We start from the raw sequence: 14,217 nt of genomic DNA on the forward strand, positions 1-14,217 counted from the left end.
AAATACAGACCCAAAGTTCAGGTTTTAAAAGCTGGATGGAGGAGCCACTAGACCACGGGTCCAGAAAACAGAGCAGTGTCTGAAGGAAAGGCAGCACAGCCCTGCCCAGCAGGCTGAGGCTTCAGGAGGTTTTACAGATGCTGAGGCATCTGCACCGTGTGCCCTGAGTCCTGGGTGGCTCTCACCAGGCAGCAGCTGCCATCAGAGACAGAACACCCCGTGCAGCTCTGCAGAACTGTGCCCTGTGCTGCAGCCCCAGCAGACAACAGGCAAACAGTGAAACAGGAATTGGCAGAAGGCCCTGACCCTGCCCCAGAGCCTGCAGAGCCCTTGCTGCCAGCACAAGAGCTGTGGCTCCACAGGTAAGTGGAGGGGCTGAGGGTGCAAAGGCCCAGGGCTCATCCTTGTGAGGATGCTGCTCTCCAGCAGGTCTGCAGAAGGGAGCCTGATGCCTGCCTTCCCAACTGGAGCTTCCAACAGCACAAAGACTACCCCAACCCAGGCTGAACTGCTCCCTGCCACCCCTGTTTCCTCACTCATTCCATACAGAGCTAGGAGGGATCACCACCCACCCCTGGACTCCTGCAGAGGTTGCTGCACCATGCTCAGTGCCATGGAGATGCCCAGGCTGTCTGCAGCACCTTCCATCACCACACAGGGGCAATCCCTGTCGTGCCACCACCTACCTGGTGAAGCCCAAACCCACAGCAGACCCGTGGCCACCCACAGCAGACCCGTGGCCACCCACAACAGCTCAGCTGCTCAGTGTCAAGCAAGAGTTACTCAGTGCCAAACTTCTGACCTAGTTGTGTTGTGTCTCTCCCCCGCCCTGCTCCTGCCCTCAGTCCCCAATTAAATCTGTGTGAGATTTCCTCAATTATCCTCTTCCTGCTAATAGATGTGGAAAGAGGATGCCATAACAATGTATTCCCCTGGCAGTGGTTCAAAATAAATTTCAGAATTAATGTTGAAGAGTGCAGGATGTAGGAATATTTTAATTAAACAGAAATGTATAGGAATGAGCAGTTATAGTTAAGAAAGCTGATCTTTGGCTGTCACCACAATACTTAACCTCTCAGGCATGCAGTGAGAATCCTAGCACTTTTATTTAATTGACAGGCCAATAAATCAGCACTAATTGCCCTTTCGTTATAGCTGTGCATGCTGATGTTCAGCTGAGGTCAGCTCTTTCAGAACACAGAATGCTCAACTGGAGCAACCTGAACAGCCCCCTGCATGGGAATGCTGCTCGGAAAACACCCAACTTTGGAAGAGACAAAGTATCCTAATGCTGGACAGACACATGTGTGCAACAGAACTTGGAACAGGGACCTCAACAATTAAAAAATGCTCTGAAATTTTTGCGGGAGAAAAAAGTTTATCCACACCTTTGGAAAGAGGGGAAGGAATAGAGAGTCCTACTTGAACACATTCAGTAAGACATCCCAACAGGCACTCACAATTCTAGGTGAATATAATCTGAACAAGGTTTCTGATTGAGAAGAAAAAAATCTGTGAGGAATAGGTAATAAACAGTGCCTGGGAACTGCTTTGCCTGTTCCAGGAGGCAGCAAGCCTTTGTTCAGCTTCACAGGCCCCTTTCCACTCATCCCAGAAAAGAATTGTGTGGTAAGAAATTCCAGCTCTTCATAAAAAGGAGGCTTTAATCCAATGGAAACTCCATCTGCACACCTAGAAGCTTCATTTTCCATACCCAAGTTCCTGCTTTACCTCCTCTATTTATCCAAAACTGTATCTTGGGCCAGAAACACTGTATGATCTCCTAACAGCTAGCTCACAAACTGCAATTTAACACAGCACTGCAAAGGGAGCTCAGTGTAGCAACACTGGAGAGGAAAGAAGAAAAAGAAAAAAGTTTATTTTAAACCTGGTGGAGAGTAGCACGCAGAATATTTAAGGAACCTGGGCTATATCCCTGTGGCAAATACCCAGTAAACTTCACAAGCACACAGCAACTAGCTCGTAGGGTGATCTCAAAATTATTTAGGGCACTGCAGTGCTGGGTGAGGCTGAAATGAAGCAGATGAAGACTTCAGCCAAAGTAGCAAAGGAAATACCTCTGCAAGATGTGAAACCATTTCCCACAGCAAGGAACCAAGAGGCTACCAAAGAATCACTTGAGACCAGAGAGAGAAACAGGCTTTCAGTGTGCTAGAGAGGGGTTAAGGAAGAAAAGGAAAGAAACTATTCCTCATGCTCTGTGTGGGACCTGGATGTTACTAATTAATACCCCTGGGCACAGAGAGCCATCTCTCCAAACCCAAGTTCCCCTTTTGTAGAAGGCAGGCAGTGACTCCTAATCCCCCTGAAATGATAAGAAACAACACTCAGGCTCTGGAAAACACACTTTCTCCAAGTATCTCCTGAGAGGCTCTGAAAAAAAAGCTGCAGCTTCCCCTCCTGCCTCCCTCCCATCACTGCTGGCTGTATGTGCACCAAAGGCCTTCGTTTCCACCTTAATGCACATGTACTGATGCTATTTTTGGCCAAGAGTGAGGAGGCTTTGTTTGCATAACTGAGTTCCCACCTCATGATCTCCCGCTCTAATAGTTTGCAAAATAATAGCTGGAAAACATCTGATTCTCCAAGAAGTGCCTGTAAACTTTGGTTTGCCTTTATCTTAAGGCAAAAAAAACCTCACCCCAAAAATCTTTCCGCAGAAGCATTTATAAAATGCTTCAGCAAGAGGTAAATCAAATTATTTAGTGCTGACCAGCTGGGATGTGAGGATTTAGTTCTGCTCTGTTTTGGGTCAAAGAGTATCAAAAGAGAAAACTCACACAAGCAGATAATCATTTCACACAGTGGAGTTTGAAGCAGTGTAGTCAGATCCACTGCAGACCTCATGTGTAATAACTCAACGTCAACCCAAAATATCATCCATAGGAAGTGCCAACTTCTCATTGATGGTTAAAAACAAAAGCAGAGCTCAAAATAGCAGCATTTCAGATGAAGTGAATGTCAGCTGGACTAGTCTCAACTGTCAAAACTGAGCTGTAATTCACAGATCTCTCTTGAGGAATATTTGATATTTGTCCAGTGTTAAAAATAAAAGTGAGATATCTTAGGAGAGAAAGAGCTGGGCCTAATAAAGAATGTAGGGAAATACATAGTGTACAGCAAGATCCAACAACTGGTTCTGCTTGTCCAGTCCCTACCTGTCACCACAAGACAGACAAAATCCATTTCTTTTAACAAGTTTATCACTGCAAAAAGCTGTAGAGGTGGGACTGACCACTTTCCTAATGTGCACAGCTGACTGAGCCAGGAGAACTGACCCTGCTTGTGTTAGCACATCCTTGTTTTGGAAGTACCAGTGCTTTGGGTTCTTACTTCACTCCCAGCCAAAGCTTTGCCTCCCAGGATGGTGCTGCCTGAGCAAGAAATTCAATTTTGGGCAGAATTATTGCTCAGTTTATACTTGAGACATCTCCCTTTACTATCTCCCTCCGTCATCCATCACCTTTAGCCAGCCCTGCACCCAACAGCAGAAGGGCTTGAGGCATTTCACTTTACATGAGGCATCTCACTTTCCATCCTCTGAAGTTCCAGGGATAAATGAGTAAAGAGCAGCTCAATCTCTTACAAACCCTGACTGCAGGGAAACGAAGGGACAGAGACTGTGGGGGGGAACAGATCTCCTTCCTCATCTCTAGGAAGAAATTTCTCACCTAAGCAAATCACTCAGCCACCGGGGATGGGAGGAGAGTCAAGAAACCAAACACATCCTGGGAGCTTGGCTGGCTGATTGTGCCCAGTTCTGCTGCAGCAGGACAGCACCACAGCTCCATGGAAAACACCTGACAGGACACTTTGGGAGGTGGGATGGAAACAAAACAACACAAAGTTTGCAAAAGACTGCATCAGCTTCTTAACCACTTCCTGGAGTCACTGTGGAGCTGAGAGCCTCCCAGTGCAGAGCCCAGGGCTGTGGCAGTGCAAAGACAGAAACCTCCCAGAGGTGCTGAAGTCTCTGCACATCTTGGAGTCAACACTCATGAGACAAAGGCAATCCCACAAGACAGCTTGGGTCAGCACTGCCCTGTGCAATGCCAGGGACACAGGCATCACTTCCAAGACACCAGAGTGCATCACACTGCCATGGTGAAGTCTTGAAAAGCTTTAATTTATCTTCATTTTCCCACTTTCTAGTGGGTATCACTTTCAGTGCCTGAAAGACAGCTGGGAGAAGGGAGCCCTGTCACTGCTTGGCAACATGCTGCTCACTGGGCAGCTCAGCCCCTTCCCCACCATTATGCTGACACTGATTTGACATGACCACTTTACATCTAAATACCTCAGAGACACCCAGGAGCCCTACAGCAGCAGCTTGTTACACAAACTCTACCTCAGATTCTTGATTTCAGAACGCAGAACAAATTCAATCTTTCCTTCCAGGATGTCAGTGGAATCAAATCAAGAGTTTTGGACACAGCATGGTATTGCAGGCAGCTCACAAACACCACAGGACTAGGAGGGCAGCTCCCCCTCACAGGAGCAGCAGGGGAATTGCCCTTGGCCATGTCAGTCTGATGGTGGTAAAGAGCTTCAGACCTCACCTCTGAGAGCAGAGGAAGCCACACTCATGGTAGTGGCTGCCCCTTCATCCCTTGATGAGTTTCTGGCTGTATTCACCTCACCAGTGGCTTCAGCAGCACTTCTGTAGGGAAGATGCACCTCAGAACCACATCTCAGCAGCTACAGAAGAGATTCTGAAGCTCTGCCCCATGCTTTTGCCTTTCCCTCCCAAATTTAGCTCCTTTTCAGCTCAATACTGGTGACACTGCAGTGGCCTTGAATCACAAATGCAGGCAGAGCCTAGGAAGCACTACAAAAGCATTTGTTCCAATATTTACTCAGAGATTTTTCATGCTACACCTACCACGGACTTTACTGAGAACATAGTGCACTGGGGAAGGGCAAACCACAGAGTATAAACTGCTGCCAAGCAAAATGTCATTAAGGTTTTAGCGATGCAACACAAATTGCAAGTTTACATTAAAGCTTCTTTTGTATAAACCATATCCCAGAGTGAAACATAGCAACAGAGCTGAGTAATGAGTTGAAGCAAAACAATCAAGGTGGAACTACCGAGCAAGAGGAAAAAAGAGCCAGTCCAAGCTGGTATTTCAGCTGAGGAGAAAGAGGTTCATTTGAAGCCCAGAAGAGGTGATTCTGTGCAGTCATCATCATACACACATTTAATACCTTGTAGGGTGCAGAGTTCACCTGCAGTTGCACAGAAAACACCCCAAGGACCAACTGCACTACAAAGACCATCACGAACTGGAAGCTGAGGTTCTCCTTTCTAAAAGCTTACATGTAACCTGGGAACAGCTGAGAGCCTCAGTCTGGAACTTCCAATCTCCCTCTTGTGCTACCCAGACCAGAAAACCATAATTCAGAGTTCATTATTTCAAACTTCTCCCTCCTGGAAGGATTCAGGCTCTCTGAAGTCCCAGCTGTCCCCAGGTGTGGTGGAGCAGCATCCATGCAAAGGCACTGGAGGTGCAACCCCGAAGTTTTGGAGTCCTGTGTGCCCCCAGCACTGCTGTGTCCAAGCCCAGAGTGCTCTTCGATGTTATTTGTCAGCCAGACAAAGTAACCAGAGCATGGCAAGTCTGCAAGTACTGCTGGCTTCTGGTACAAGGAAATCCAAAGTGTATTTTGCACTAATTTTCATCCCAGTCACTGAGGAGCAAGTTCAAAGTAGGGCCCATTCATGCCAAATGGATGCAAATGGGTTTAGGGATGACCCAGAGTTCACCAGAGGCTCTACACTCATTCAGTGCTCCCTCTGCCCAGAAACCCAACCGGATTAGACACATCAGACCTCAGGTGCTTAAAAGGCCTCCCACTGCTGCAAACCCCAGGAGCTGAGAGCTCCTTGCTGAGCTCTCTTCACACAGACAGATGGGGAGCACAGAACAGCAGCAGAGTCCTGAGGCTCCCAGACAAGGGCTGGTTCCTCCTTGGATGAGCAAGCCAGTTTTTATTATTTTGATTTAACAATACTGCACAGAGGGAGGCTGAGGGTTTTTTTTCAGAAATCATGTATAAATGCCTGAGAGTGGCTTTCCATGGAAAAAAAAAAACAAAAACCCAAAACTATATGAAGATTTCAGAGCACTGCTAAGTAGAACAGTGTAAGTGCTTTATCAAAATATAAAACTCACACCCCTAAAATACCCAGATCAGAAGACATACCCTTCCAGCAGGAGTACTGAATGTTTAAAATGGGGGAAGAAAGATTCAAAGAGGGTGGATTTCCCTGCCAGCCCTCCACACATGCATTTAGCCCTCTCAGAATCAGCACACTGATATTTAAACTAATTATCACCAGGAAAGCCACGGGACTGTGCTTTTCTACCTCCCTATTCACATGGACAGAAGGACTGAAAAATGACCAGGATTACACACAGCTCACGTATCAGAATGCAGCAGTCCAGGCTCCCTGCCACATCCCCTCTCCTCTCCTAAGCAGCAAGGCAAGAGAAACATGGTGCAGGACACATTTCAAACAGGGGGAAAAAAAAAATAAATAAAAAATAACGCCCCTAGCCAAAATGCTCACTCAGCATTATGCTAGAAGATAAAAATAGCAAACAGGAGAGCTGGGACTGAATATCAAGCAGCAGTCCCTGTTCATTGCAGCACAGGGCAAGCAAGAGAGAACCCAAATCAACTCTCCCTGGGCTCTGCTCTCCAGGAGGCTGCACGTTGTTTGCATTTCCTATTCCTCACCAGAAGCCAGTGGGGAGTGAGCTTTGGGGAGCTGCAGGCTTCCACATCCACCAGCACTGCAATGGCAACCCCCTACCAGCCTCTGAAAATAGCTCATGTCTGTGAGGGAAGCAAGGGCAGGCTGGGCTGGTGATTTTTTTTGTGAATATTCCCCACCTTTGCACAGCAGGCCTGCCTATTATTGGTACAGGGGGTGTCAAAGGAGCTGGCTCTGATGCAAAGTTTTCATTCTAACTAATTAGAGGGTGGCTTCCTCCAGCATATAAATTTGTGCTTTGGTCCCTTGTACAAGAGCACACAGGGCAGGAAGGGGAGAGAGAGCAGAGAACAGGAATGCTTGCAGCCATCTTTGCAAAGTTAAAAGGCTAAAAATTAAATATCTAATCAGAGGTGAGAGAGAAGCACCACACACATTTCTCCACACATTGAGAGGATGGTTCCAATTTTAGGATGGGCTGGAATTGCCACTGCTGTACATCCCCAGCCTTTGTCTACAGAAGGATCTGAGATGACTTAAACTGGAAGCAACCAGAAGCAACAAGTCCTTTCATAAACAGCAGCAGAAGGATGAATTCTGTTTCCAACAACAGTAATAAACAGAACTCTTGACCTGGGGAACTCCTGCTTGGGTTTAGCATCAGCCTCTCAGCCCAGACTTGTGTTAGCAGGTAGTTATGAGATGTAATTTCTAAACCACACCAGCAACTCTATCCCAAAAAAATAAAAGAACAACAAGATAAAGAGGAAGGAAAATATTTTTTATCAAAATCTACATATTCTACAAGGAATAAAGAGCCTGAGGCCTCACAAGGCAGCTGCTCACTAACAGCTCCACATTTGTGTGTGACATGTAGTGGTACCAATCCCCTTTTTGCACAACCTCACACATCTCTCCAGGCACTAAGATGGCACCAGTGCCACCAAGACAAGCCTGGTGCTTTGCCAGTCTCCTCGTGCTCTCTCTCCACCTCACACATTCCTATTCAATGCAGAAAGCAGGCACAGTTTCTGCAGAAGCCTGGCCTCTGGTTTGGAAGTATAAATCACCCTACTTGCTCTGACACCTGACTGGTCATCAGCTGTCAATGAATGCACCTGACAAGGGATACCCAAGCCTACAAATCTTACCTCAGATTTATAAATCTTGCCCAAAAAGACATTTTTTGCTAGCAAAGAGGAGATTTACAGACCCACAGGTCCTCACTCAGCGTGGGGCAGAGGCAACAGCTGAATCTTCCAGTGCTGCTACTGCAAGCCACATTTATATATCCTCCTCTTGCAACACTCTCACAGTAACACTCCTCTCATTTATAAAACCCAGGACAGGTTTCACACCTGCCTGTTCATAATTCAGGCTGAGCAACAAGCTGCCTAATGGCAGCACTGAACAAGGCTCTGAGGTCCTCCCTGGAAATCACATTTCAGGAAGGCAGTTGATCAGATAGCAAAGGGAATACAAATACCCTAAAGAACTGGTAAGGAAGGACAGTAACAAGGAGGGAAAGAGCCACAGAGACACGACCACAGAAGGTCAGTTCCTCCTCTTGATTCCAGCAGAGAAATTCCTGGCTGCCAGGTCAACCTTTGCCTACCCTAGAAGAACTTCTGCCCTAGTCACTACAAAACTCTCTTTGCACCACGTTAGCTGCCAGCCAGTAGCTATGTTGGGTTCTGAACAACCCAGAGTCTTGTATGTTGGGTAGCAGTGAAACCAGACTCACAAATAATACAAATCCAAACCAAGACCATGGAATAACCAAGATCTCCAGGTTTCGAACACATGGCACAGCACAGATGAGAAACAACCCCACCTAGGCAAGGAAATATATGGGACAAATGGTACTATTTGTGCCATCTTTTCTGAATTTATTCCAGAGGAAGTCACAGGCATCCCCCAGGCCCACAACAGCTTTTACTTCCCCCACCAGCAGCATCATTCACAAGACTAGAACCAAGTAGATTGTGCCTACACTTGCAAAACACATTGGGAAAGAATCACTGACATGAGTTTGTTGCTGAGACAGTGCTGGTAGCAGTGCCAAACCCAAAGGACAAGTGGTTAAAGAAAGGAAAAAATAAAACTATCAAAACCACAGCAAATCTGCAGGGGATCCAAAACATCACAGTTCCCTCCACCTGCAAGGAACACTCAGCCAAAGACCTGGGAGGCCCAGTGCCTCTGTTTGACCACAAAGACTCTGATATACATTGAAGGGAAACCAATCTAGAGAGGAAGGGATAATGCACCTATTCTGTTACTGCTACAAAGTAACACTAATAACAAAAATATCCCCATCTGCGGCTGACTGAAACCACAGGTTCTGGAAGTAAAGCATCATGGTTAGTTTCCCAGACTAAACATGCAGCAGGTAAACCCCACCCCTGAAGCAGGCAGAGGCAGATTTCAAACACCACCTTACCCGACTGATTTGCAGCTTCTCAGCTCCAGGCTTGAAGAGGTTCCACCGACGTCCACCGTTCCGGCAGGTCCCGCGCACCTTCAGGGTCTTTGAAGCCTCCTCGTTCTCAGCTGCCAGGGTGAAATCCACAGGAAAGAAGAAAAAAAAAAAAAGGAATGACAAAAGATAAATGCTGTGCTTTAGCTCAGGCTGGGGGCGGAGGCTGTTCTTTTAAATGAAAGAAACAAAATTGTTTGCAAGAGACTCATTCAACCTCTTCTTTAGAAAAAGAGAGCAGAGAGTATATTTAGGTGCTTTATTCAGTGCTCTTGGGATAGAAGGAAAATAGCACAGCTTGGGTACTACAAAACTGCAGCAGAGAGCCAAACTGAGAGGTGGTGTGAGCAGGTGGGCTCAGGAGGCACTGGGTGTAAAGCCAGAATGCTCTCCCAGGAGCACCAGAGCCTCCTCTGCATGCACCAGGGTTGAAAGTGCAACAGCATGGTTGGAGCTGCAGAAACCCCAGGGCCTTGGAGTCACCAAGGCCCAGGTGATTCAGTGCCTTGAAAAAGCAACAGCTCCTCGAATTTGTGCAGAAAAGGGAAAAACAGAAGCCCATAAAAGCTGTTTTTTGAAGAAACTGGACTGCTTCTCACCCCAAGCACTTCAGGCCAATCCCTCACTTGATGCAGTTGTGCTCTGGATTTAAGGGACTTACACCACTGCCCCCAGAGCTCAGCCTGGCTCACAGATAGGACCCACCCAAGCACAAAAGAGCTCAGAAAGAAGAGGCAAATGGTGGAGGAGAGCTAGCAACTCCTAAAAGTGAGCTCTGATTTTCTAATCAACCCAAAGTTTCACCTCCCCATCCTCCCCCTCTTTTTTGAGGCTGAAGCTGCCATTCTGAGTGAGGCCAGGGTTTTTCCCTCCCACACTTGGCAAGATTAAATTTTAATCCCTTCTTCTGTCAGACCCTTCACGACCCCTAACCTGGAGCAACAGCCCTGGGAAGAAGGACCAGCACAAGCTCCTGCCAGCAGGTGCTTGTGGTCCAGGCAGCACACATTTATGTTACCTGTACATGCACATACACATCCCCCAAGGGTGTTCCCAGCCCCTGGAGGCTTTTGTCATCTGGTTTGTAAAAAAAAGCACTACAGAAAAGAGCCACATGCTGGAATTCTTCCCTCAATGATGCACAATGCTGGTTTTTTTTTTTCCCTGATGCACAATAAAGCCAGGTGGAGGTTTCAGACTGTGTCAGTGCTGAGGGGTTTGAAACCAGATAACAAAGGGTAAATGGTCCCAGGCTTTTGGGGGAGTGAAGAGCCCTACCCCAGCTCCTGGGGTTCAGGCCACTTTTACCTTCGAGGGGCAAAACGCCCAGACACCACCTCCCCCCCCCTCCATTCCATCGGTGGGGACTCTGCTCTTCCCAGGCCAGCAGCACGGAGTGCAGCAGAGCTGGGACCCTGCTGCAGCCCTGGCATGGCAGGGTGGGCAGCAGTCCTGGTTTTCTTCCAGCGTTGCTGGGAGAGAGCTTGCACTGAGACCCATTTCCTGAACGCCACGCCGAGGCAGGCAGCCCGCCGCTATTTTTAGCAGCTCGCCTTTCACTTTCTGGGCTGGCAGCGAATCAAGCTGCAGTGTGAGTGCTGATTATAGCAAGAGGCTGCTCCCAGGCTCCAGAGGCAACGTGCTGATATAGTAGCACTCAGGAGCAACGTGCAAAGGCAGGAATGCTCACGTTGAGAGATGCATGTGTTACTCCCCACCTGCTAGAAACGTGTGCCCCCCGACAGAAGAGCCCTCCACTAAAGAGGCAGCCACTTGGCCTTTCCCTTTCTTCCCTAATTCTTCTTAACCCTGGTGTGCTGCCACCATCCATCAGCTTCCTGGGTCCTGTGTGCTCCCAAGTGATGCCAGCAGATTCTGGCAGCACTCCCAAACTTGCCCATAGCTAAATCAAAGGATTCTTGGTGCTAGCAGCATCCCTTCAGGAAATAATTTCTGTGCTCTTAATTATCAATGCTTTTAGAGGTTCAAAAATGATATCATCTCTTCAACCACCAGTTCATGTACCTGCCAACACAAGACCCTGCCTGCAAATATATTTGGTAGTGCTTTCTCTAGCATTGCTGTGAGTGGGACAAATGCAGAGGACAGCTCAGCATAGTGATAAGATTCTCTTCTTGATGAGGAAGAGCACTCAAGCACAAGAGAAAACAAAACAACCTCACTTCTTGCCATGTTTCCAAACAAACACCAGAGTTGAGTTGTGATCTCAGTATCCATCATCACTTGCCACCTCCAAACCACAAGTACTCACAGCAGAGGCTGCTAAGAGAACGAAAAGCCAAGAGGAAACTACCAAATGAAAACTCAGACAGGAGGTAACAGCTTTTAGACTTTCTGTGCCTCTGTTCACCTCCTCAGAACCAAATGAAAGGGACTGCCTTGGGAAACATTAAAGAGAAAACAGCCTGATCCTGATTTCATAAATGCACTGAACACAAAAAGACCTTGGTAGCTAGCAAGAAACTCCTCAGCACATGGCTATCAGAGCTCCCTCAGCTGGCCCCAGGGTTGTAACAAGCATTTTGACTTTTCAACCCCTGCTGCCTGCTCTGCAGGACCAAAAATCCAGCCTGGGAGAACACCACCCAGTTACTCACCACGTCTCCTGAGCAAGTGCTGCATGCGGCCTCCCAGCTGGTCCAGCCCCATGGGGGTGCTCTGGGAGAGGGGTTCTGAGCGACATCTCTCCACCAGGACTTTGAAGGGTGGTGCTTGTGGGGAGGGTTGAGAGGGATGAGACATCGGCTGGTAAGGGAAGGATCAGAGTTAATTTTACCACGATGTGTCAGACCTCAGACAAAACAATCACAGAACACCTAATAAACCATACAGTTTTCAAGACAATGCAACAACACCTTGGGCTTGCTCACTGCAATCAGCACCCACTTAATTTCTGGGGCAGTGAAAGGTTATGATTTGCTGGCCCTGGAGCCAAAGTGCTCAAGCTCCCTTTGCATGGAGCTTGAACAAAGCTCCTGGTCTTTAACTCCAACACTTCCAGTGGCATTTGGCCTCTGAGGCACTTAGGAGAGTAACAGCCCAGCCAGGAAACCAGGCTGGTGTCTAGCCCAGCAGGACCCGTGGCCAGGCTGTAGCTGAGCTGGAAACCAGCACCCTCCCAGGCTTCTGCAAGAAGGACTGAGCACCCAGGGGAGAGCTTCTATGGGCTGTGGGGCCCGTGGTGTGGTGAGGAGGGTCCTGCCCCATCTCCCTGGCCCCACTGATTAGCATCCTGAAGAGCTATTAATGCCTTCAGAGCACGGGGAGGCTGCTGCAGCCAGCACTCCTCAACTGGCCTAGAAGATGCATCCTTTGGTGGTCTGCAGGAAAGATGCATTTTGTAGCTGTCAGTCACCACTGGTCTCCATGTATGACCACGCTCAAGAGACCTGTGAGTAAGAAGTGGAAAAATGGAACAAAAGCTTTTTTCAGGTAGATCTCCAGCACTTGAAAGACACGGCCATGGAGTAGAACAACAACTTGGCAATGGTGAGGTTCAGGAGAAGAGTCTGTTTATGTGTGTGCTCATCCAACAGCATAATACTAAGATCTGCCCCTACTATTGTAAAAACAAAAGTTACAGTTGTCACAACCAAGCTAGGACACCCAGCAAGAACAACTCCCACATAACTCAACAGTCTTCCTGATAATAAGATCCATGTAAAAGTGAATCACACTAGCAACAGGATGACATTTTCCTCATTCCCCAAAACATTAACAAAACACTCCCTTCCAGGTATTTCCAGAGGTCAGATAAGGTCTTTTCCAAGTCCATAAACAAAAGCCTAAGACGAAGAGGATGGGAGGAGCATTGCTATTACTGCTCTGCTGCTGAAGTCAGGCAGGTTTCAGATGCAAGGATGGGGCAAACCACAGCCCAGAAAAGTGGGACCTCGTTCTCTGAGGTAGTTATCAACAAAACCAGAACTGTTACCTTTCCTGAACGATCCACAGAGGAAAGCAAACATCACCAGGGTAGTTTAGCTGACTGGTAACTGCTAACAAGAGCCCTCTGTACCAATAGCCTACAAAATATTACCTGAAACAGCAAGGTACTTGCAACCAATTGAAGCACCCATCAAGTGGTCCAATAGCCCACGGTCACACCTTAAAGTTTGGTAACATTAACCCAAAGAGTGAGCTAGCATTTATAGCTAGCTGGAGAAAAACATTGGGAGATTCCCCTCACTCTTGGGGACTCTTTACTATTCTATTTCAGGAGGAAAAGATCCTCAGAGAGACAGCCTCGCCAGTGCTATTTTGCAGAACTGAATTTTCCTTTTTTTTTTCTTTTAATAAATAAATAAACAGAAAATAACAATTCAAACTCCTACTTTTCATTTTATCCCCTGTGACAGGCGACACCGTGGAAGCCTTGTGTATAATCTTAGAGTCAAGAAATCAGCAGAAAAAATCAGTTTACAAAGGTCAGGAAACAAAACCAGAAAATGCTTCTCCCTGGGAGGCTTCTAGCCTCACTTAGAGCCAGATCTGTCATACTTGATGGCCCTGCTAATAACTGGGTGCCTCACATGGTTCAGTGTAAATGTCCTCAAGACCCCAGCAGCTCCAGTTTTCATTGATGTGCTGTTATCTTTATTTACAGATGGAGAGCTAAGCAGACAGGCTATAATAACCCCAAATAATAACCCCAAAGGCACACTGAGGATCTGTGGATGAATTGAGGCTTGATCTCCCATTCCCTGCTCCCAGCACCCTGCCCAGTGACCCAGTACACTTCTTTTGACTGGATAACAGCTGGGAGGAGGTAAAAGCCAAGGGAAACCTTCCACCCAGAGAAGTCTGGGGGACAGAGTCCCTGTAGCTTACAGGCCAGAAATGCCCAGAGGTCCCCAGTCACATCACTCCTCTGATGGCACCAACTCTGGCAGAAGGTGCCCTGTTGTAACTTAGAAGCCAGAAACCAGATGAAGGCAAAACTCAAGTATTTTTAGAGAACATGTGGAAATCTGAA

At 47.4% G+C, this 14,217-nt stretch overlaps 1 protein-coding gene across 3 annotated transcripts in view; it reads right to left on the bottom strand.

Moving 5' to 3' along the window:
* Positions 1–14,217, bottom strand: part of ARHGEF9 (Cdc42 guanine nucleotide exchange factor 9) — a 174,187-nt gene that overhangs the window by 130,365 nt on the left and 29,605 nt on the right. For all 3 annotated transcript variants that reach the window (XR_011728674.1, XM_071757709.1, XM_071757708.1), the window contains exons 3-4: positions 11,840–11,987; positions 9,186–9,295 (exon numbers count right to left, since the gene is read on the bottom strand). Coding sequence is in view for 2 of the 3 variants with exons in the window: in XM_071757709.1 (XP_071613810.1) it covers positions 9,186–9,295; positions 11,840–11,987 (258 nt within the window). In the remaining variant the exon portion in view is untranslated. The remainder of the gene's footprint in view (positions 1–9,185; positions 9,296–11,839; positions 11,988–14,217) is intronic.

Source organism: Heliangelus exortis, chromosome 14, assembly GCF_036169615.1.
Source record: "Heliangelus exortis chromosome 14, bHelExo1.hap1, whole genome shotgun sequence".
Lineage (NCBI taxonomy): Eukaryota > Metazoa > Chordata > Aves > Apodiformes > Trochilidae > Heliangelus > Heliangelus exortis.